Source organism: Pelecanus crispus, chromosome 3, assembly GCF_030463565.1.
Source record: "Pelecanus crispus isolate bPelCri1 chromosome 3, bPelCri1.pri, whole genome shotgun sequence".
NCBI classification, from domain to species: Eukaryota; Metazoa; Chordata; class Aves; order Pelecaniformes; family Pelecanidae; genus Pelecanus; species Pelecanus crispus.
The window spans coordinates 6,058,557-6,083,092 of NC_134645.1; the positions used below are offsets into that span (position 1 = coordinate 6,058,557).

General features: G+C 40.0%; 1 protein-coding gene across 1 annotated transcript in view; it reads left to right on the plus strand.

Annotated features, from left to right (window-relative positions):
• PLCB1 (phospholipase C beta 1) overlaps nucleotides 1-24,536 on the plus strand; it is a 417,836-nt gene that overhangs the window by 305,438 nt on the left and 87,862 nt on the right. Inside the window, exons 12-19 of the mRNA XM_075706801.1 lie at nucleotides 3,206-3,288; nucleotides 9,728-9,812; nucleotides 10,302-10,479; nucleotides 17,331-17,401; nucleotides 17,966-18,062; nucleotides 21,873-21,957; nucleotides 23,054-23,178; nucleotides 24,214-24,368. Of these exons, the coding sequence (XP_075562916.1) occupies nucleotides 3,206-3,288; nucleotides 9,728-9,812; nucleotides 10,302-10,479; nucleotides 17,331-17,401; nucleotides 17,966-18,062; nucleotides 21,873-21,957; nucleotides 23,054-23,178; nucleotides 24,214-24,368 (879 nt within the window). The remainder of the gene's footprint in view (nucleotides 1-3,205; nucleotides 3,289-9,727; nucleotides 9,813-10,301; nucleotides 10,480-17,330; nucleotides 17,402-17,965; nucleotides 18,063-21,872; nucleotides 21,958-23,053; nucleotides 23,179-24,213; nucleotides 24,369-24,536) is intronic.

Below are 24,536 nucleotides of genomic sequence, written 5' to 3' on the forward strand. Positions count from 1 at the left end.
CAGCACAGCTTATAATGATACAGCAGGATAGCATTTTTGAAGATGAAGAAACAATTCTTGTTCATCCGAGACATGAACTTGCTGTGGAAATAGTTTCTAGATTTCCCTGTGTGCAAGAAGACGTGGAAAAATATTCACTACTGAATTTGGTTATGTTACAGGTGTCAGGTGTGGCTTCTCTACTAGCTATAGATTTGAAGCATGTTTCCCATACCTGAAGCATGAGTTTGGGGGGTTTTTTTGTCTTCTAGTTACCTTCCTTTAGGAAAAAAAAGCAAACAATACTGCCACACAGACAAACCACCAAATTTCACTTGCACCAGAACACTCCTTTCTTTTTGCAGTGTGTTCTCTAACTCTTCACTGATTGAGTTATCTCAGGAAAACGCAAACACAACCTTCTTGCACGTTTGTTATTAACTTTACAATTATGTTTATATAAAACCAGTAACATTTATATGCATAGAGTTTGATTGCTGGAAGTCCTTTAATTAAGGAAGATAGCTCTCAACTCCTTTGGTCATGAGCAGGAATTCAAAACAAAGTTAATCTGATTCTTAAAAGGATCATTAGCAGGAATGAGGATTATCCCTGGTCACTTAGATGTTCAACCCTAGGCATTGTGTTTGCAGGACAGATAGTTGGAAGGTATTTTAAACCGACTCAGGAATATTTCCATCTGTCACTCTTCAGGGCAAATATTTTTTCTCCACACAGAAAAATGTAAAAATGTGTCAACTGCTGGTTTCTTTTCAACACTGAAAGTGTGCTGCTTGGCTGAGGAGGAGCAAATGATAGTGAAGTAATGTCAGAAGTGTGTGAAGCAATTCGGAGTGATCGCTGGGTCTTGAATGCTGAATCATTTATCAGCTCACGCTTTTGGCGTGACCACGGCATACGCTGCTTCTGTTCAGTCTGTCAGTTTTCACTCCCTCAGACAGGCTTTCTGAAGCGCGGAGACAGAAACAATATATACTCCCCATCCTTATGTTGCTGGGATTTTTTGTGGGTTTTTTGTTTGATTGGTTTTTACCTGGCTTCATGACATACAGAAATCAGTAAGTTTTTTCTCAGCTGCGGATTGTGAGCTGCTGCCAGGGTGAGATCTTATAGGGAAGCGACAATATTTTTCATGCCATAACCAGGAATCTGTGCGCATGTACTTTATATATACCTTGGAGACCTGTTTCAGTTCAGTTTGCAGCTGGAGTAAAGTATGGAACTTATCATGCTGTTCCTCTCTGACCACAGAGAATTTGCATTTACATTTGAATGCAGTGCAAGACTGCATCAGCAGCATACCTTTTTCTCCACTGAACCAATGCCTGAGATTCTCATCCTCAGATTTCATCAGTATAATCCTGATTTTACTCTTTCAGGTTATTTTCCCCACGCATGCTGGATTTCATCCCTTTTTGCAGTTGACAAGGCAGTTGAAAATAAATTTATGGATTTACTCCACAGCTTAGGCAGTGTGTAGGAGCAAGAAAGGCCTCAGGACTGCTTTTGGCAGTACCTCTTATATCCAGCTTCGAGCGTTCCTAAGCCCTGCATGGTGCTCCATAACTAAGGGGAGGGTGCAGGTGGGTGGAGACCAAGCCAGTGCTAATGATCTGGGTGGAGAGCATCAAGATGGGAGGGCTCAATATTTGTAACCCAATTCTCAGCACTGCTGTTGCCTCCTCCTGGCAAAATTGCCTTCGATGCTTTTGAGAATCCCACCAGTTCTGAACAGCGTTAAGGTGGTACCAGCACTCAGTGATTTACTGGAGCTGGAAAGAAAGTGTGCGGCGGGAGTCACTCCATCGTGCGTTCCCCCCATGGGAGAACCGCTGCTGTGAAACTGCAGCTTCCGACCTGCCTTCGCCCAGCCTTCTGCACCATTTGCTGTTCTTCCAGTAAATGCTTTGCCTTTCTGCTTTCTTTAAAGACTAGAAGTGGTCTTAGTTGAAGCACAGGTTAGTGATATGTGGAACATTTAAATATTTGGTGATTGCAGTTTATTAAATATAGTCATTCACCACCTGTGTGTGCCGAGAGAGCTAGTTTCTCATCTTGTAAGAGATACTACAATAATTTGTGCATGAGCTGTGTTTTTTCCTACTTACATGAAGATTGTAAATTTTGTTTGTATCCTAGCTCACATCAGCAAATCTTGACACGGTTCATGCTTTCCTTCTAGCCCTGGATTCTGCAACCCAACATCAGAAGAATGTACCAGAAGCTCAGCTTTCATTTTAGGAAGTGGATTTCTTACTGTTATGCTTCTCAGTTGAGCCTTTAAAAGTACCCAAAATGAACAAAAGGAATCCCCAGAGGGAGGCTTGTTTAAAATAAATAAATCTTTTAGGTTTTAGTCATCGTTATGATTTGGGAGGGAGCAGGCTTATGGGTTCTTATAAACTCCAGAGTTTGAGGTTCTTATAAACTCCAGAGTTTGACAGCAATGCATATGGAAACTCTTCAGTGTTTTATAAGTTCTTTTGAAAAAAGATTTGTGTTCCAATAGGGAAGCATTGAATAATTTGAAACAGTGAGTGCATTACTGTGTTGTGCACCCCACTAAAATTAGTGTTATCGCATGATTCCCCTACTAGATTTACAGTTGCCATTTTCCATCAGAGCTGTTTCATCAGAAGTTTCAGTTTCTGAGCCTCTGTTTGATGATTACTATGCAGCCAACTGTTTTAACTGAGTAATGGGGTTTTTATTTTTCTTTCTTTTGCCTTAAAGGGATTTGTCTCATCAAAAAAAGGGGAACTAAAACTTGTGAGAGACAGTAACTGAGGATTTTATGGATACGTGCTTGTGCTGATGATGTTTAGAAGATACGCATTTGTCAGAGCATGTTTATTATTATGCAGAATAGTTCATCAAAGTCATAGCTTCAGGCATGGAACATCTCCACACAAAGACCAAGTTTTACTTTTAAACTATTGATTTAGGCAGACATAAGTCATTTCTTGAGAGATGCGGCGCTTGAGGCTCATCAGACATTTTGGAGGTTTGATTACAGTTCATGTTGAAAAATGTGGTTGCTGAAAAAGCACATCCAGAGCTTTCTGGGATGTTTAGAATGGAAGGTCTGATTTCAGGCTGTTTGGATATGATTGCAGACCTCTTTGGGTCTTTTCTGTCTTCAAATATCAAAATGCTGTTTCTTCCGAGACATGAATTTGTAACTGTATGTATTTTGATTCTTTAGGAAGTAATAGAAGCTATTGCTGAATGTGCATTTAAGACATCGCCCTTTCCAATCCTCCTTTCCTTTGAAAATCATGTGGATTCGTAAGTAATTACCATGTTTTCCTGTATGGTGGTACATTTTTTTTTTATAAGGTCTAAGCACAGAATTGTGCATGCACTTGTGGCAGTTTTATTATATGACATGATCAACAACTCTACTCTTACCCCCCAAAAAACTTGGATCAGCCTATGTAACCAAGACGATCAGAATTAATCAGGTATGTTCTTAAAAACCTTCCTGAATTAGAACCTTTTTTATGAAAGAGAAAGTTTGAATAATTGTGAGACAGATTGCGTTAACTCTGCAGTCTCAGTATGTCCTGCTGGAATGTAACAGTACTTCATCAAAGAAAAAAAAGCAGTATTTCACCTGCTTATGACCCTGTTCTGCACTATAAACTTATTCTGCGCACAGAATTTGCTCTGTTTCTCATGTGTTAGAAGTAGAGGCCAGAACCATAGACTAGCTAGGACTGCAGAGTAGGTGGTATGGATGGCCAGGAACTGTTCCATTCCTGCCGAAAAATACCAGTTTGCCTAAGCTGTTTTCTTTTTTTCTTTTAGTTGCAAAGAAAGGACAATTATTCTGTGTAAGAAAAGAAAAAATAAGTGAGAACACTTCTCAGTTTGTCCCAGTGATCTGTTTTATTATTATTATTATTGTTTTAGTTCTGATTTTTCTTTTTTTAAGTTTGGCATTCACTTTGGTTTTGAATATAGAGACTGCATGGTTCAGAGTGGGGTGACATTGACGCATAACATGTGCCTTAACTTCAGTTGCCTTTTCCCCTTTTGTTTTCTGCTGTGAAAACATTTTCAACATTTCTGGGGCCAGTTTGGACTGAGAAAGTGGGGGTGGTTTGCTTTTTTTTTAATGTGAAATAAAAAGTAATCTTTGGGGCAGCTATGAATGATTTAATACAAATCAGAAAAGATGTTGGCACTTTTGCTTCTTGAACAGGAAAAAGGTGAGGGCTAACTGCTTTTCCATTGTTTTAAGAAGAACATTCTCATCATAAGGGAAGGAACTGGTAGAAAAAGCTATGTAAGAATGTTTTGAAGAACACATGTGACAATACTGATCAAAAATGATGTAGGGAGAAAAATTTAAAGTCTGAGAGCTGACCTACACTGCCTGTATACCTTACAGTATAAGTTTACACTGCCTTTTGTGGGCAAATGTGTGCTTGGCTCTGTGCACATTTTTAAAGTCCACATGGTTATGGTTCAAACATACCTGTTAAATCCTGCTTTATTAGTTCTGTCTTCCTCTGAAAAAACACATAGATACAGTATTTATTTTTTTTTCTCTAATCGGTCCCTTCACTCCTTTCTTTTTGGGTAAGTTACATCACTTTGGACTTGCTTATGCTCACCTACTGCTGTAGGTTTTAAGTCACAGTGCTTTTCTCAGTGCTTCCAAATGCAACCTCTGGTCTTTAGAAAAAGATCTCAGCCATCATTCTTCAGTGTATTAAATTTTCTATTCATTCTTCTGTATTTGTTAAAATATACATTCACTGTGTTGCTATAAGGCGGAGAAAAAGCAACATCCAGTTTATTTTAACCAGAAGGGTTACATTTTTCTTCCTTTAGAGTCATTAAGACTGAAATCTTCAACTATTCCAGGGTGATCTGTTCTATTTTAGAAAAGCAAAGAAGTAAAAAAATGTATAAAATAAACTCCTGTCAGATGTACGTTATGTACAAAAGTGGCTTTAGAACTATAGGATGAAACACTGTCAAAATTATAGGTGGTGTGATACGGCAGGAATATGTCAAAGAGGGAACAGACTTACTGCTGCGTTACACTGATCTTTACAATTTGCCCCACAGAAACCATTGGACCTTTCTTTCCAGAAAACTCCAGTCATGGAATAATGAATTATCCCTAAGTGTATTATTTGATGTCCTTTTCCATGCATTGCTCTGACATAGCTTTTTAGCAAAGCAAGTCTGCAAAAACAATATCAAGCATTTTCTCTTTCTGAGGCTTTATTGCTATTTATTTTTTTCTGCTGCAATAAGTCATCAGACTTAATGTGTATGATTTCTAATTTTGTTTGGCTTAAAATAATTTCTAGTTATTTTACCAACTGCTACAATTATCCCTTCATATCTTCACTAGTTGCTAGAGAAATCGGCAATTAGTCATGCCACTCACAGAAACCTTCACCTAATTTCATGGAATGCTCCTTGTGTCTTTTCATTTACTTGGAATGTTGTTTTTCTCCTAGATCTTAAAGATGGACTTTGTCCTAAGTATTAAGAAAAAATGCCAAGTGTTTTTATAGAATTGCTGTCAAACAAATCCTATGACATCAGTTCCTACTTTTGGGTGACCAAATTTTTCTTCTGATTTTCACGTTACAAGAGTCAGTATTCATGTGTGAAATGCTGGTCCCGTACAAATCAGTAGAAATTTTGGCATTGGCTTAAACAGAAACATGGTTTTAGCCTGTCTTCTGTATTCATGGCTTTTAAACAGACTGTGATTATCAGAGGTAAATAAGTTTTACATCACCACCATAGATATGACAGTGTTAATCACCACTGGACTTAAAATGCCATTTTTCTTCTTCTGGAGAATGTTTTTAACTCTTTTTGTCCACCTAGGGAACAAATCACTTACTAGCACATAGTGTTAATCATCTAATTTTGCTTTCTTTCAGTGTTTTTCCTAGGAAGACTCCTCTCTAATATATATTATATATTTATAGCATGTGAAGAATTTTCATTTCCTTTACTACAACGCCACCATGTAGTGTATTAATTCTTGCCTGTTTATATACAACAAAAAGTTTAGAAAAAGAGGCAAGCATATAACTTTTAGAATATATAAAATACTATGTATGCCATCATTTATATTGAAGTCAAAACATGCACACTGAAAAAAGGCAGTGCTAAGAAAAGATGTAGTTCTATCAAAAAATAGTGAAGTGCCCTGAAAATGTTGAAAAGACCTCAAGAAGACCTTGACGTTTGAAATTGGGCTTGCAAGAAGATAAGCAATCTGCAAATCTGAAAGCAGACACTCTATAATTAGAAATGCACTGATGACATAGCAAAAAGGTTAAGTGATCCTTGAGCAGTATCCATATAAGATTGCTTCCAAGATTAAATTTAATTACAGTTATTCATATTGCTGGTTTCTTGCTGGAATTGTTATTTCAAATATTAACAGAATTTTTATCACTTTTTCTTCCTACACTTTAAATTACTTTAGACTCTTCTGGGAAGCATCTGTGTCTTTGTCTTATGCAGAAGTATCTCTGCAGAAGTGATAATAATGTAATGTTAGGAGCAGTAGTCGTGCAGTAGTGCCAAAGCCTCTGTGCTTGACCTTCATAATAGGCATAATACAAACACAGTAAAACAAAGTACAAGCAATACAGTAATGGTGATGAAAACATTTCTTAATATTCTTTATATTTCCATATCTCCAGGTGTCATGTTCCCACTTTATCTCCCCTTGCCCTAGCACATTTTGGGGGCATATGTAATTAGTCTGCTACCCATTCATGTCTGCACAGTGAAAAATCATAAAGCAGATAAAGTCAGGCAATCTTTTGAGGCAATCAATTTTCATTACAATATAGGAATGCTGAGAGAATTTCCACTAGCAGTAGATGTGGACCAGGAAATACCTGCTTTTTTGTTCCGTAACACAAATGGGGAAATATGTTGATGTAGAAAAGTTGGTATTCCAATCTGGTGTTCTGGTGTTCATGATTCTGAAAGAAGAGAAAATGAAAAGAAACTGATATTCCAACTGTTAAAACACTATAAGAGTAATACATAATCTATACTATTACTAATGATCTGTCTCTTGAAAATACATATAAGAGAGAGAACACACAAAAAAATACCACTTGGTTAAATGCTGGTACTCCTAAATATTTTTTATTCCTTCTTAGGAGCTTTTAAAAATATCTGTGCATATAGTCCCGTTCACAGAGACAAGTAATTTTGTAATGTCAAGATTTTCCTCCTTTGGCCTTGCCTACTACTGCAAGATTTTTTTTAATAGTATTAAAACCCCTTAGTTTTTGGAGTTGGTGTGCCCATTTGAAAATGCTGATGTCACATCCCATTCCTACGATTTCAATAATAGTGCTCTTTTGATTCAAGGAGATGTCCTTTGAACTTTCGGGGTCCTATGAGTATGGGTGTCTTCAAAATATACACTGGTGGAGAAGACTGAAATAAAATTCCCTATAATGGCCCCTAGACCTATAGCAAATACCCAGTCTGTTTGCTTGCTAGAGTGAGGTGCCTTTATTTTCCTCGGTAGCTGGCAGTTATAGAAATAGCTAACGCACTGTCGTAGCCTGATCTATTCTTCCCATCCCCTTCTCCCCTGGGGGTTCTTAGTTCCACTGCCTTGCTTGTCTTCATCTTAATTTTCCATCCTCAGCTAAAAGTGGCTTTTAGCTTTTTTGCAGAATTGGCTGCACGCAAAAGAAAGCATTAATAAAAAGCTGTAGTGATTTAAACTGCGTGCAGCACTTGCATAGCTTTGTGGAATAATTTAAAGCCTCCTCGCAATATGTTTTGTCAGTGACTGAGCTAATGACCGGTTCACCCCGTCTCTGCTTCGAGGGACATCCGGAGTGCTGATCTCGGGGAAATTACATTTTCTGATTCAAATGCCACCCAGCCTTTATCTCAGCTCTGGTTGGCCTTGCTGAGCCCAGGAGGAGCTCCAGTGCCAGGTGCTCAGTTGGTAGCTAACAACAAACTAGACACAGCGGTGGTTGTACTCTTAGTTTGCAAGAGGAAAATGAGGAGTCTTTTTTTCCTATATGCCCAGCTCTATTTTGTCATGAAAAATAGCTCCGTGGTAACCTAACCGCTTATAACATTTGTGTATCTTCCATGATATGCAGATCATAATTAACAGTAGTTGAGGAAGTAATATTAAGCAATATAAACCTGTCCTGTAATTGAGACTTCTCAACAGAGTATCAAAAAAGGAAGCTTTTAAAGGTACCTAAGCTCAGGTGTTACAGATTTTAAACAGGCACTTATAACAAAAATACACAGTCGTCTAAAATTAGAGAGAGAGTGACTGTAGCACTGAGCTTGCATTTTAAGATGATTTGAGTAGTATTTCTGAGTAGCATAACCTATCTTCAGTCCTAAAACTCCCATCACTGATATGCAGGAATTATTTCATTCTTTGGTTGCGCTTTGGGAAAATTGATCATAAGTAGAGTTTCCTGAGGTTCAATTTACTTCTAGAGGATGTCATGAAAACCGCTGAAGTAATTTACTGTGGTAAAATTTGACACTCTAGCTGATTTTAAATAAAATTTAAGGTTTTTGGAAAAAAGGAATCTGACCACGTACCCAAACAAGCTAAAATGATCATTGAGCAGCTCCACCTCGCAGCTTGTTATTAAATCCAGATCCCCACTAAGGCGACTGTCCTGATACGTTGGTCCCAGTTATATATCTATAACGTGCATGCAGTATGTAATTAGATGCATATAAAATGCAGTTATACCAGCACTTACTACAGCAATTCTCCAAACTGACTGAATACATCTTAGCAGTGGCACAATTACATCTACGCTGTGACTTCTGCCAGTGAGGGTATGTCAGGGGAAGTACTTCGGAGTGAGCTGGCCAGAGTGGTGCAAGCTTTTGGTGCGAACCCAGCCCCAGGGGTCTGCGGATGGGGCAGTGCTTTGTCGTGGAGCACCCACCTCACGCAGGCTAACAAGTAGGGTGGGAATGTGGGCTGCATTTTAGCAGAAAATCTCCAGTAAAACTAACAGCATTTTAGAAATCTGCAGTAAAACGAGCTGCTTCTCTACCAGCACCTATAACTGATGCAGCTTTGCTGGTTTTGAGACCCAAGCAATGTCTTCTGCCCCTTTTTCTGTATGGCGGTGCCTTATAGACATGTTAAGTGAGGTGATACGTACCCTTGGCTTGGCAAATTTAAGAGACATCTGCACAGGAGGCTGCTTTCTGTATAACTGTTTTGGGTTTTATGCCTTAGGTCAGGTATGACAAAAAGAGAATGAAATCCAAATGGGGTTGGGGGTGTGTGAGAGAAGAATGCCAGGCATGTGTATAAAGTAACACAAGGAGGAAAATATTTAAACTTTGAATAAAAATGTTGCCTGAAAGAGGCAAAATCAGGTAGTGGTTATTTCCCTAGAGGTAACAACTGACAACCTAATTTTTTTTATTTTCTGCTAAGTGCATGGGAAAATATACCTCAGTGTTAAAAGTTCAGTTCCACTATTATTGACTTGACTACTGCCTTTACTTCATGTATGATCCTTTTTATAAGCTCTATCGGAGGAATCAGAATAATTGCATGATATATCTAGGTCTCTCTGAAAAATTCACAGCAATTGGATCAGGAAATTATGTCTAGTTTAAGGATATTAGATATTCCATTACTGCTGCTTTCACTCTGTAGCATTAGTAGGACTCATTTATTTCTTTCTGTTCTCCCCTCTAGCCCTAAACAACAGGCAAAAATGGCAGAGTACTGCAGATTAATATTTGGAGATGCATTGCTTATGGATCCATTGGAAAAATACCCGGTAATATGGTTTGGTGTTTATCAGATCACAAATATCTGTGTGAATTTTTATTTTAAGTGTTGCAGTCCTGTATCACTCTTCATATACGGCCTTTCAAAATAGAGTCTAAAGGAGGGGCTTAAAAAATGTGAGCTGTTGGTGACTTAAGCATATAATTTCTGATGCAGAGATTGTTCTGATACAGTGAATTGTAGTCTTCTAAATGCAATTGATTCTCACAGCTGCCATTTTATAATGTAGGCTTTCATATTTGAACTAATACTTATTTCGGTTATTACTGTAGACATTTCATAAAACACTTTTCTCCTTAAGTGCCCTCAGTAGTCCTGTTTCATTTAATGTTGAGGTTACCTCTTGTGCAAAATACATTTCATTTTAACAGGGTTTATAGCGGTTACAAAGTTGTCTTGCACCATGTGGGCCCTAAGAAATTGCAATAAGCTTGTTTCTTTTGTTGTTGTAACAAATTTCTCTTCCTTTTTCTGCAAGCTTGAACCTGGGGTTCCTCTGCCAAGCCCTATGGATTTAATGTACAAAATTCTGGTGAAGAATAAAAAGAAGTCGCATAAGTCTGCAGATGGAAGTGCAAAAAAGAAGCTCTCGGAGCAAGCTTCCAACACATGCAGTGATACGTCTAGTATGTTTGAACCTTCCTCCCCCGGAGCAGGTATGAAGTGAATCTACAAATACCTTTCTCTCTAAAACACAAATGCTTAATTACAGCTATAATTCAGTCCATTTACATTGCTCTAGCAAGGTAAAGGTACACCAGTGTGGGCCTCACTCAGTAGGAAACAACGCTAAGTGTCATTGATCCAGGAGTCTGTGAAGGCTTGCGGCTGAGGAACCACTTGCAGAGTGATCTAAAGCTCAGTGATGTGTAGTAACATTTATCTGCACTGCTTAGGAAGTAGAGCAAACTGCCAACTCCTCCCGACTCCTCCACCCTTGGGTGCCTTTTCTATGTGCCCATGCCCAACACCAAACAGAAAGGTTGTCTTTTTTCTGTTGCCTCTGAGATGTGCCTACCGTTGGTGCCCTTTCAGACTTAACCCATTGTGCAGGAGGACTGCAGTGGTTCTGCGGTGTTTTCAGATTTAGGGTAACTGTGAATGAGATATCTGTTCCTCAGGCAGGCAAGGTTCAACCCGCTGTTGTCTTGCATTAGTTGGGAACACATCACAGACCTCTATGCAAAGTGCTATAAGATGCTCTCCTGTTCCAGAGATGGAAACAAGCAAAAATAATACTGCAAACAAATATTTGTTACCATCAGGAATTGTAGGGAATTTAGCCAATGGAAAGCAGTGTATTACATTTAACTTGTTCATTGTCAGCAGAATTTTTAAAATCAGAAATGAAATAGAAAAGTTACTATAATTTAACACATTTACTCTGGTAATGCCTAGGGATCTTCAGGGGACCATTGTGAGTGTTGGTATGCAAAAATTAGTAAGAGCTGGTCTTTGTTCTGAAGACCTTAAAACCTAACTAGAGAAGACGGAGAAGTGCAGAGAAAAAAATAAAGCAAGGATTTGCTCTAAACCACAGAAGCCGATTAGCAGCAGGACAAACAACAAAATCTGTATATCCTGATTCCCAGCCCAGTGTCTGTTCCCTGCACTAGAATTTCTTCTTCCTATTAAGACTGAAATTTTGGATTGCTAAAAGCGTAGACATTTATGCCCCAGTCGTGGAATACTTACAGAGCAAATTGAAAGCTCTACTGGAATATGAGTTCATTACCATTTGCCATTAAAAAACTTTTTCCCACTGTTTGTAATTTTTTCTAAACCCTGATTAATTGAGCTGAAAATTTTCAAGCTGAATTAAAAAAAAAAATCCTGCTGTATTTATGGATAACATTGTTTATCCTGTTAGAAGCAAAGAAAGAGATTTCAGCTATTGTGTTAAGAAACTTTGAAAAGGGCATGCTTTGGAGTAGGGCTTGGATTTCAAAGGAAGATTCATCCTGGTGTCAGGAATGATATAATGCTGTTTTCTTGATTTGCTTTAGACAAATCCCAACAAACAGAAAAATAAGTGTGTGTATGCCAACTGACTTCTTTCCAACACTTGAAATCAACCCTGGGTTCCTAACTCTACATTTTTGTTACCAACGCATAGTGAGAATCCAGTGGCAAAGTATGTATCTTCTGCTTTCTGGGTGCCTGATCTGCACAGAGGGTAACAGCTTTGTCTTTCAGGAGCCTCTCTGTGAGCTTTTATAGGAAAAGACCTGGGCTGTGAATCTAGACGTTGATGATGAGGCAAGGCGGGGCAGTCAGTCCCGTAATAGGGTGTGTAATTTTACAAATTAACCGCGAATATTATGTCTGTATGACCTATATAACAACCTCTGTTAACTGTAGATTGTGAAGATGAGCACTTACAAATTAGAAAATGCTAGAACTGAGATTGCAAAATTGATGTGGTCACGTGGTTCATCTGTGACTGCCAAAATGTATTACTTGTAATCCTTCTGTCAGCCAAAGCTTCTTCTTTAGGACCTGTGTCTCTTTTGGAGAATGCAGTTAGTATTTTTTCTCTCTCTGTCATTCAATACTTATTGTAGATGTAGCATCCTCATCTTGCAGTGAATTTCTGTGGGGGTATCCAGGCTGCATATGAGCACTTGACAAACAGCAACGAATTTAGTGGAACAATACCTGTGGGAAGTGAAATAGTATGAAGGCAATTTTATCTAAGGACAGCCGAGTCTGAGAGAGCTTAAGAACAGTTTAGGGGTGACTGGCAAGGAACATCCAGGATCTGATTTTTCAAGATTACTTTGAATTCTAAGTATTCGGAGCACAGCTCCAGAGATTTCAGCTACAGCTTACAGCTATGAACACGCAGCATTTCTGTAAATCAGATGCCAGATTTCTGTCTGTGAACATTTAAAAAAAAAAAAATTATTCACCATTTTATAAGACAGCTGTGGCAAGACCCAGTGAAGAGTGTGGTTCCACAGGGCAGTGCTCAGCAGTCACCGTGACACCCTTCTTTTGACTGCCTCGTTCCTTATGTGTATCTCAGTATCGGCAACATGTAATGCTGGAGCACTGCAAGCATTATGCTTCTCTATACCCAGTACCAATTTCTTTGTGAAGCATGAGAAGAGTAATGCAATTAGAGACTCACTAAAGGAAGCCTATTTTTTAACATTTCTTAACATAAAGTGTTTCAATACTCCAACCTTAATAGAATCTTTACATTTAGCAAATCGGGCGTACTATTCAAATAACTCTATTGTATTGTATAGCTCCTTTCAGAATTACTGCTGATCTCCAGTAGAAAGTTGTGCTGATTTAGCCTTCTTGAGATTCTAAATGAGTTTTTTCACAGCAGTGCAAAAAATGTGGAGATTCGTACTTCACTTGATAGCAAGCTTCACTGTGTCTTACACTGCATGAGGTCAGATTTAAACTCAAATACACCACTCTTTTGATACGTTTATAAAACATACCATATAAAAGCTAAGTGGTGGTGATATAGTAGCAATAATTAAAAGAACAATTCTGAAATGAGCTTTGCGGAATGGTCTGCAAGATGTTCATGAAACATGTAAAAAGTAACTTCAGTGGGTTATAATATCTGTCAGTGGGAAGAGCTTCCCCTAAAGGTGCAGCAAAGCTGGCAAAGCAGAAAAACAATTTCTGAGATAACACTTGTGAGATAGATTGTAGTTTTGGTAAACAAGCGTCTTAGACCTGGCTGTTTTAGCCCAACGAACAGAAGTAAATAAGCAAGATTTTCAAAGAAGTTCGATTGCACACTGCAAAAGGAACGGTGGCAGTTCTGCAGGTACATACATTGTACCAAAAGTAGACCTATGCTGAAAGTAGCCAAAACTTGCTAATTGAACAGTATTTAAATGTTTGAGCAAATTGTTAATTTCTCACTGATAAGATGACATTTTTGTCAGAGTAGTGGGTGCTGCAAGGAAAGAGTTGCAGGAGGACAGAGAGAGGGTGGAATTGGCTCCATCATTTCATGATGACTAGATAGAAAACTGGATAAAATGTTTTGGGCTCTGTGCATGTAAATGCACTGGTACATCACTGCTGCATGCCAGCTGAGGCCATGACCCACTGTTACAAAATAAAAAGTTTTAGCAAACTGAATAAAGTTCATTTTTAACTTTTTAAAAATGAGCAAATGCTGATGTACAGCCTGTGGAAAAAACAGAAGGTGATTTCCCCCTCCACAAGACGCTGGTGGCTGCCTAAATGTTACAGAGCTAACAAGCCACACCAGCAAGTACCACATTTATAATCCATTCTGGCTGTTATTTTAAAGGGGTCTGAGAAAGCAGATTACCAAATTCCTCTGAATTTCAAGCAATGTATAACCTTTTGTTTTATTAGGCTCTCAATATCTGTCACGCTGCTGAGGCATGGTGAGAATGGGTAATGTTTAGCACTCTACTTCCTCAACCCTTGGTAACAGGGATTTGGCTTGTCATTCCCAGCTCTCCTCTCCTAATCCATTCAGTATTACTGTGTTGAACCCCTCTGCCCATCAGTTGGGATTCAGCCTCCTTTGTCCACTTGTTACGTTGCCCAGTGAGCACTTCTATGCCTTCCCCACCCTGCCCCACTCACTAGGGGCAGCTCCTTGAAACTGCCCCCTTACTCCACCGAGAAGCTTCCTGCGCCCTTCTGCCTATGAGCGGTTGACAGTATCTGCTTTATAACTTACCTGTTGTGGTAGGGAGCAACATCTTTTTATTTCTTGATATTCTGTCTGCCTCTGTCCATGGGCAGGCTTTTCTCTCGTACTTGGAGGGCAAGCCCTTGGAGCAGGGCTCTCTATTTTCACTCTATTTGTATTTCACATAGCATGGAGAGGTCCTGCCCGGACCTGGGTTTGTAGTCCCATCTAAATGCAAATAATAATTATACCATTACAGCTAGTTGTTCCTTAGACAAGCTCACATGTACATACTGGACTTGACCTCTCCTGCGAGGAAAGGCTGAGAGAGTTGGGGTTGTTCAGCCTGGAGAGAAGGCTGCGAGGAGACCTTATTGCGGCCTTCCAGTACTTAAAGGGCACCTATAGGAAGGATGGGGACAATTTTTTTAGCAAGGCCTGCTGTGACAGGACAAGGAGTAATGGTTTTAAACTAAAAGAGGGTAGATTTAGACTGGATATAAGGAAGAAATTTTTTACAATGAGGGTGGTCAAGCACTGGAAAGGGTTGCCCAGATTGGCAGTGGAGGCCCCATCCCTGGCAACATTCAAGGTCAGGTTGGATGAGGCTCTTAGCAACCTGGTCTGGTTAAAGCTGTCCCTGCTCACTGCAGGGGGGTTGGGCTAGATGACCTCTAAAGGTCCCTTCCAACCCAAAGCATTCTATGATTCTATGACCTGCAGCAGAGTTGGATGTGCCAGCCCACATGCATTTATGATACACAGTGCCTGGGAAGGGCATAAGAGTGATGGCATGGGGCTGATCCCACCACCACTGTGGGAGGGTGAGCATGAAGGTGTCTGCAGCGCAGACATCTCCTCGGTCTGGCCAAGGCTTGCTCCGACTTTGTGTCCCAGCAGTGTAACGGGAAAAGAAGATTGGGTTTGAGCGTAGGACCGTGCTGCTGGGTGAAAGGCAATGCAGATGTAGTCATGCTTTCTAAAACACTTACTAATTCTTATTCTGTGTTTGCAATCCTGTGTATTATTTGTCCTGGTTTTGCTGTCTGATGCAGAACTTGAAAATGAGATCTGATCTCCTTGGGAGTTTTCCTGTTAAATATTTTTAAATAAATGAATAATGTGTTGCATACTTTCCTCCCTGGACACTTCTAGCAAGAACAAGCTATATCATCCACCTGGTATCTCAGCAGTGCAAGTTGGCTGAAATCTGCCCATGTCCCTCATTTTGTGGACTATGAGAAGTGTTATTTTGCCAGTCTGGTTAAATCAATTGGGAGCTTCCTATCCAAAGATTGTCACTGCAAATCCTGTGAGAGCTTGGCTGGCTCTTCACAGTGTGTTGAGGTTCCCTGAGCCATCCCTTGAGCCTGTTGAGCAATCCTGTTATTTTCTTCAATGAAATGTTCAGGAAGAAATGTGTTGATGAATAAAAGCCTGACATTTCAACATCTGCATCTGGAAGTAAACGCAGCCTGGGTAGTCATCGTTTGGTTGTGAAAGGCACACTCATTATTTAAATCATATGTGCTCTCCATGTTCAGAAGGGGCCCACTGGGCATGATTCAAGGCCTGCTGGAACAAAGAGGAGTTTCTTTATTGACTCAGTGGGCTTTGGATTAGACCCTAAATTGACAGGAGGAACTAAGACTGAATTGCCATTCTCTGGAGAGTTTGGGAATTCTGCACAGTGGTTAGATTTTTGCGCTGCCAAAATAAAATTGCCACTGCTGAAGATAGCTGAAAGGTTTGGGGAATAAAATCTTTAGGGAGAGTTGTCAATCTTATAGGTGTGGATAGGTGACTGCAGTATAAGTTAAACCTTCTTTTCCAGAGTCTTCTTAAGATGTACAGTGTATATTTTCTGACAGCCAGACCCAGAGGAGGAGTTGCTAAAGAGAAAGATAAGCTTGATATTCCTTAACAGTTTAATTTCTGGTGCAACCAAACCAAAACATTTTGGAGGCAAGGGGAGGCATTTGTTAATTAACAATAAAGAATCTGTGTCTTGCCCCACAGGAGTTTGATGAGTACACCGCAATTGGGAGCAAGGCATAAAATGTGTTTTGTTTGGTCCCATTTACTCTACCAGTACATTTTCAGGGAACGGGTGAGCCTTATGCATCTTCTTTACGTTACTTGATTTGCACCGCCCTCAGCCGGTGCGTTTGAGCTATGCCACCGGAGCCCTAGCAATAAGGCACACCAAAGCGGTCTGTGAAGGGAACTGAAGTCAAGCTATTGCAGTTAGGCTCCTGTGCCAGATCCTCCCAGCTGCACTACCTCAGTACATGTACTACGATAACGTTCAGAACAGATGGATTTTGCTGAGCAGCCCTTGATAACCACAGCACATGAGAATCTCATCAATTTTCATGCATGATTTCTTCACCTCATGCACGCTGTTCTGTGTGTACTTCCCAGAGGGGGTGAGACATTCACTGAAGGTCCTGTAGGGATCCTGCAACAGAGGGGGAGTTTGGACTCACATCTCCCAAACCCCGGGACCATGCCCCAGGCATGGGAACATCTCTTGAGTGTAGCTTGTGATACTATACTCACACACTGCGCACACCACAATGTTCTTTTCTCAGTGCTTATACCTACCCCATGATTTCCAAACACTGCGCATCCGGCAGCTGCAAAGGAAGAGTTTTTGTTTGGTTGAGCAATAAGAACTTATCAATGCTGAAGATGGATGAATCCTTCGAGGCAGTGTATTTGATTTGTGCTGTGACAAAAAGCACATGTATAATGTAGTCTCCTTTAAGCAGTGCTACTTGCACATCTTTCTCGAATTTATCACTGGTAATTATAACTATTGCTTCAGTCAGTAATCATCTTCTGCTTAAAACTTTTCAGGAGAAGCAGAGATTGAGAGCGATGATGATGATGACTATGATGATGACTGTAAAAAGTCGTCGATGGATGAAGTAAGGGTGTAGATAATGTTTTATGGCGATGGGTCGGTTCCAGCAGTTGTGGGTTGGCTTGTGTTACCAGGAGTGGGACTACCATCTAGTGGAGAAAGGGAGGCAGAGCACCGGGAAACACACCACCAACTTTCTGAAGTTGGTTGTTAATCGGTTTGGAAGCACATCTTTGCTTTGTTTATTTATATTTTCATTTACTGAAGAATAAGAATTAATAGCACCACAGTCGATCTGTTTTAGACAACTGCTTGTGGTGTATGTACCATTGGTGGAAGAAGTATGGATAAATGTGCTCAGCACTATGCATGTGTAAAGGTAATGCAGTCCCTTCCCTAGGAGCCACGTAAAAAGAATGAATACAGCAGCAGTGTAATTAAACATTTCAATCTTATAGCAAATTTTCTTCTTTGCTATGTGAAGCTTCCTGTGTGAGGCATTGACTTCACTTAGCCAGGATTGGTGAAAGATATCACGGTTGATAGAAAACTGGGCTTTGGTATTTACGGTCTCTGAGGGCCACCATGGACAGATCAAAGCTGCAGCATTTTCCCTTCTCTGTCCTAGGGTACTGCTGGAAGTGAGGCTATGGCCACGGAAGAGATGTCTAACCTGGTGAACTACATTCAGCCTGTGAAGTTTGAGTCATTTGAAGTATCAAAAAGTAAGTAAGCTAAGCATGAGCAACGTCTTATACTGGAAATTACCAAGCAAGTGGAGAAATTTCTGGAGAAATGCTACTTGGCTTCCTCTCAGTTAGATACAGGCACATGAACAGAAAATGTTCCCTTGGTATCCAGCCAAATAAATCCGTATTTATTTTGAAACTCGTATTAGTCTAAATATCAAACTTCATTAACAGTAAACATGCTGCCATTTCAAAAACATTTTTGAAAATGTTGTGCTTACATCATCTTTGTTGTCCATGACTGAAGAGTGACTTAAGCAGTTTGAGAATGGTGGTCATAAATATTCCTGCAGATTGAACAAGTGCTTTCTATTTTGTCTCTGCTACTTTTACAGAGGATTCAGGGTAAGCAGAGACTGCCCTTCCCCATATGTAAATTCACTCTTTCCTGCCTCTGTGTATTGTATAGAAAAGGCCATAATTTCATCCCCCGCTGGCTTTTACAGAAGATGCCTTGCTAGGAATGCAGTCAGTGGCATCCTCAGTAAACACTGCAGCATCTTTTCCTTTCTTGGTGCAGAACCCCCTACTGTTTGCCTGCCCTTTTTCACTTTGTTTTGACAGTTTTCAATATGCTTTCGGAGCTTTTTAGTTAAAGAACTGTATAGCATTATAATTTATTATGGATTTGTGGAGGCCTTGGCAGGTAATTGGTGCCTAAGTCCGTATCTGTATACAAGATTTTGCATTTACTCATATTGAATAATAAACAAGTAAGAAGTTATCTACCTGTTCATTGGTATGTGGGTATTTATACAGACATACACACAAGCATTCACAAAATCATGCAGAAAGCTATGCTTGTTCCCTATAGTAGGGTCCCTTTGAACATTTATAATCTCCTCTAGCTCTAACGAGAGTTCCAAGAACACAGTGGGCAGGAGATGTTCCTTCTGGAAAGGAAGCTATGCGAATGCTAGCAGGACAAGTTGATGCAGCTGTTACAAAATTGTCTTGTGGAGATTTTTTTCTGTTCACAGCCTGTGCCTTTCTGAGTTTTGTCTTTTGTAAAGAACTGCTGATGTCCAGATTTTTTATCCTAAGTCTTGATGTGACCTTTGATCAATCGTACTGTTTCTGTGAACTCATAATGTTAAGGAATTAATATTTCTGGTGTTTGTGTCGAAAAAATCATTATGTGGTGAATGTGGCCAGTTCACTAAAGCAGTGGCCTTACGTAGTAAATGTTGCTGGCTGGTTAAAGCAGTGGGCACTATAGTGTGACTTGTGGGTTCTGGTCTTAGTCCTGGCCTGGACTCACTGCTGGACCTTCATGAAATTCAGCAAAGATGAGCTGAATAAAGGAGGAGTTAGATGAGGATTGTTTTTTAATTTGCTGGCTATCCAGTTGTTGCCCAGATTTTATTTTTGTTCACCTGACTTCATTTCCCTAACTGTAGAGCTCTATACTTATTTTTTACTGTTTCGTCGTTTCAGTGTTACAGCATTTTTCTAATCTAGTATTTTCTAATTCAGAATTTGTTTTGATTTGTGATCCTGGCCTCCATGTTGGTAACAGTACCTCACTGCTGCTGTCATTCACACATTCTAAAAGTGAATTTTCTGGTCTTGCATCCAACTTGTTAACAGAAATATCGAATAGCACTGGACCTGTAACAATTCCCTGATTGCCCTCATTAGATATTTTCTCTCTCTCTGACAGCAAGTAGCTGTAGCTGTATTTCTTCAAGTTTTGCAGAATTTTTTCAGTGAGTTGTTTGTCCACTCCGTAGCAACTTCCTCCTGATAAGATAGCACGGTGTAATGTATCACAAGAGAGGAGTGTTTCTCCTGCACAGTCTTTTCTTCAAAGGGCAGGATTCTTAATCCTCTCCAGATACTACAAGGAAATAATTGTTCTTATTTTAATTAGGAGTCTGATTAAGCCCTGGACATTGAGTAACCGAATCATTTAACAGCTACCAGTTCTGCTTTCCTACAGATGCTCTACTTTAAGATAAGGCTGAGAGATACAGTACATTACTACAACAAATCCTAGCACCTGTATTCTAAACAGAATGAAACCACTATATCTGTGTGTTGCTAGTGCTATCCCATTAGTAAGGGGGAAGGATGGAATGAGAATAATATCAGTGCCTTTATAAGGAGCTGAGACGGAGGTGAGCTGGCTGGAACAGAGTCTGGAGAAAGAGAGGATACTGTTTGTTGGAAAGGAAGAGGAGTGGTAGGAGAGCAGCCTCTAGGGAATGGGAGGCATCTTTCGCCATTAGGAGATAACAGCTGTGAATAATGGCAGTAGCACGATGGTTGCTAATGAGAAATAGGGACCGCAATAAAGTCTGAGTCCCAGCTCTCCTAGAGGGAGAGACTCACTTTTGGAACACCACGGTCACCCTCTGACTCTTCAATATACACTGAGAATAGTTTGTAGCTCACAGGCTGGCAGCACATTTTCCTCTCATGTTGGCCTAAACAATCTAGCTCCTCATTTCTTTGGATCCACTGCTTCCTTTTTGGCTTCCTATAAGGAAAGCGCCCACCTGTTTCCGTCCTGCTTCTCTCTGCAAGACAAGTGCTTTTGTTCAGTTTCATCCCTTTCCTGCGGCTTCGCAGTTTGACTTCAAGGAGCTGGCCAGGCTGGCCTCCTGGCCATCCCTGGATTACTGCAGCACAATTACTTATAAAACCGGATGAGGGCAAGCCTTTTCTCTGCCTTATTGTTTGCTTTCAATAAAGTGGTGAGGCTAGAGAGTTCATGTTTCAACACAGGCACTGTTTCCCTCATTTTTAAAGAGAGCAGTGCTGAGATATCTAATGGATACGACCTCCCAGCGCTGTGGCCCCTTCTAGGCAATCTACACAGCTGATTGTGATGAGATGGGAAGCTGTTATTTTACAGGAATCCTTACCTTCTGTACAAAAGTGTAAAGGAAAAAATACTGAAGCTAGAAGGGTCTTGACTTAGGCTCTCTGCCACAGCACGTCGCATGGGTACATTGAAGGGCTGTGCGCACATCAGGCAAAGGTGAGTAACAAACGATACACGAATTAATGTTTAGTCCTACTGAGTTACAAGCTTAGGAAGAGCTTTTCACCACCGTCACATCAGAAAGTTTGACCAAATTAAAGAGGTCATAGAAGCTCCGTATTAGTTCGGGGTTAGGTCTGAAGTCCTGCTGGGACACAGGAGTGTACCTTCAGGCTTGATTAGATAGCAATGTTTCCATGACTGTTTGAGACAGATGTGACCTTACCCTGACATACTGAAGATAACGAGAACCGCTGTAGGCACAGCTAGCACGCTGCTTAGTTTAATCTGATACGGCCATTAGTTATGATAGCTTCAAATTGGCTCAAAGCCCTTGCATCTGTCCGCAAAGACAATCTAGAGATGCAGCAGGGCCCTCTCTGTTCCCCACAAAAGCTGCTACAATACCTCTGCGTCACACCTGTGAGCTTTGGGCTCTTACCTCTCAAATAGCGACACGGTGTTTTGCAAGCAAACACGAGAGATCTCTGCCTGTGCGCTGACTTTCTGTTGCCTGCAGCTGGTACAGTAGCAATCTTGGGCAGTACCAGTGCCCTTAATTTGGGCAGTGCTAATATGTGAGTGCATACTCAGAGCTCTTGAGTATGTGCAGAGTGAGCTTACTGCTGTCGGCAAACGGTTGTGTATGTAAATTCTTTTGAGATCAAGGTGAAATGAGCTGGTGAACAGTAGGTGGGATAAGGGGACTGAGATTAAACCAGTTGTTTGCAGCTCATGTATCGTATATGATTTCATGCTCTAATGCGTCTCTCTTTATTTCCCCTTTAAACTTTCAGAACGCAACAAAAGTTTTGAGATGTCTTCCTTTGTGGAAACCAAAGGGCTCGAGCAACTTACGAAGTCTCCTGTGGAATTTGTGGAGTATCCTTGACTTTCAGAAAGCTGCTTTCTTAGCCTTTCTATATCTGAGATCTGTTACAGGGCTTTATTGAAATTTGGAGGCAGGAGCTGGGGAAATAGAGAACCCAAATGAAATTTGTAGATTTGACTGATGAGTTAATTGGCCTGGGTTCTGATGAGCTAATTTAAAAGCTGGCATGAGTCCTTGTGCTGTGGGCTAGGACTAGAGGGAATAGGCATAAACTACATATTGAAGACCTGATACTTTGTATTCTCATTGTTAAATTTATCATCCTTTATGAGGTGTATGAGTTACGATGAGAAAATTGTCAAAATGTGGCTGATGTTTTTTTGCAAAGTCATACAAGAGAGCTTGCTTTTCCATCATACCTCTAGTTCTGAGAGCACTGAACTGTTTTATTGCCACACAGTTTTGTTTTTTTTTTTCCTTTAGGGTTTTTTTATAACTTTTAAAGAAAAGCTAAGGAGCATTCTGTTTAGACCTTTTGATGTTTCTCAATGTCTCTCATCATGGCTGCAGTTAAGAATGAATGGTCAAGATAAAATAATGCCTTAAAGAAGATTAATGGAAAGCTATTTCCACAGATACCCTGCAGCATGTTCTCATCTCTGAGATTTGTAGGCTCAACTATAAGAAGTGCACACTCATCATTTCTGTCTATATGTAGAGGCCAATTCTAATGCTTATTGCAGAAGAAGCACTTAGTTTTTAACTGAGCACCTCTCCCCCCACCAGAGGAAGATTTGCTGTTTACAGTTATTTGGCCTCTAAAAATGCAATCTTAGGAAAAGCCCAAATTAGTAAGCAGAGTGATAAATGGCATTTTATGGATGCTATCTTTTTAATGCATATGCCTTTGCTATTTCCTTGCTTATTCTGAGTACTCTGTACAGGAGCAAACAGGCCCTTTAGTTACCCCGTATTTATCGTATCTCCTGCAAAATTGTGTACCTCTGGAAGCATTATGGTTGCAGAAATCCAATAAGGAACCCACTGCCGATCTGTAAAGAACACCTGCATTTACATATTGCAGTTGCACTTCCCTGCAAAGTGATTTTTGTCACATGTACTCTATCTTAACTACTCACCGTTTAGATACAACAAAATGCAGCTAAGCCGAATTTACCCAAAGGGAACACGGGTAGATTCTTCGAACTACATGCCACAAGTCTTTTGGAATGCCGGCTGCCAAATGGTTGCTCTTAACTTCCAAACTGTAGGTAAGTTATGCTGGTCTCTAGATTTTGTAAGCTGTACCTTACCACTTCTCTGATGCAGTGTCTGATTCGTAGGTAGGAAAGGCTTTATGCTTCAAAAGATGTCTAGTGATTGATGATACTACAGAGCTGTTAATTAATATTTTTGACACAGTTAGGTTTGTGGGTTTTTTTTTTTTTAAACTAGGAATATTCATAATTACCATGCTGTAGCTAGTATAATACACATACATAATGCCCTCCATGTTGTCATCATTTGTAAGTGGTTACCATTGAGCAGCATTTCAGATCTGGCAGGGATTTTTTTTTCCTGTGTCTTACAGAATCTCAGTATATCAAGACATAAGGGACTTAGCAAATTCCACTTCAAAAGTGAATGTTTAAGAAACAAAGATATTTGGGCTCCTAGATGCACAAGTCACTTTTGAAATAGAATGTGTTGTCTTCTGAGCCTGTGTCTGTTCTGAGACATACAAAGATTTCCATCTACTGCATCCCAGGACATATCCTGGCCACGTTCTGCCTCTGGGCACATGGTACCATGGTATCATTCCCTTTTTCCTTTCCAGTTGTGCCCATGTATACACCGCCTTTCCATGGAAAGCGAAACCCTACACAGGGTGGGAATCTGCAGAGTAATAAAAGCCTCTTTGGGCCAGTTTCAACCAAGTATCAGGCACCCAGTGACTGATGTTAGAAGGGGTTAGAAACATAAGCACTCTGCTGGGTCAGGTACAACAGTGCAACACTGAGGGACTAAAAACCTAAGTATCAAGGCTTCTTTTAAAATTTGAAAAAGTTACCTATTGAGTAATCTGTGAAAGATGTCTTACAGATGTCTTTTTCTTGTCAAAAGAATCCAAGAGAGTGGCTGCAATCATGTCTGAAACCTCTTTGAACAAGCAACCATAAATAGCTGCCGTAAATAGCTGTTTACATTACAGTCAGTTTGAAATTACAATAAATAGTATTATTTTATTGCTTTTTAAAATTCTTACTAACCAGAACGTTATTCTTACCAATATTTTTAACACCTAGATTTGTCTATGCAAATAAACATGGGAATGTATGAGTACAATGGCAAAAGCGGATACAGGTTAAAGCCAGAATTCATGAGAAGACCAGACAAACACTTTGATCCATTTACTGAGAGCATAGTGGATGGAATAGTAGCTAACACCTTGTCTGTCAAGGTATGTATGCAGCTGGTAAAACTGCTCTTGTGACAGTGTTAGAGCACAGATATATTTCTGTTACGCAGTGGCCTAGCAAATGACCGTACTAAGACAAGAAAATAAAACGCGTCTCATTTCATGGACTGACATTTCATTTTTAAATTGCAGAGGATCTTCTGCCTCACA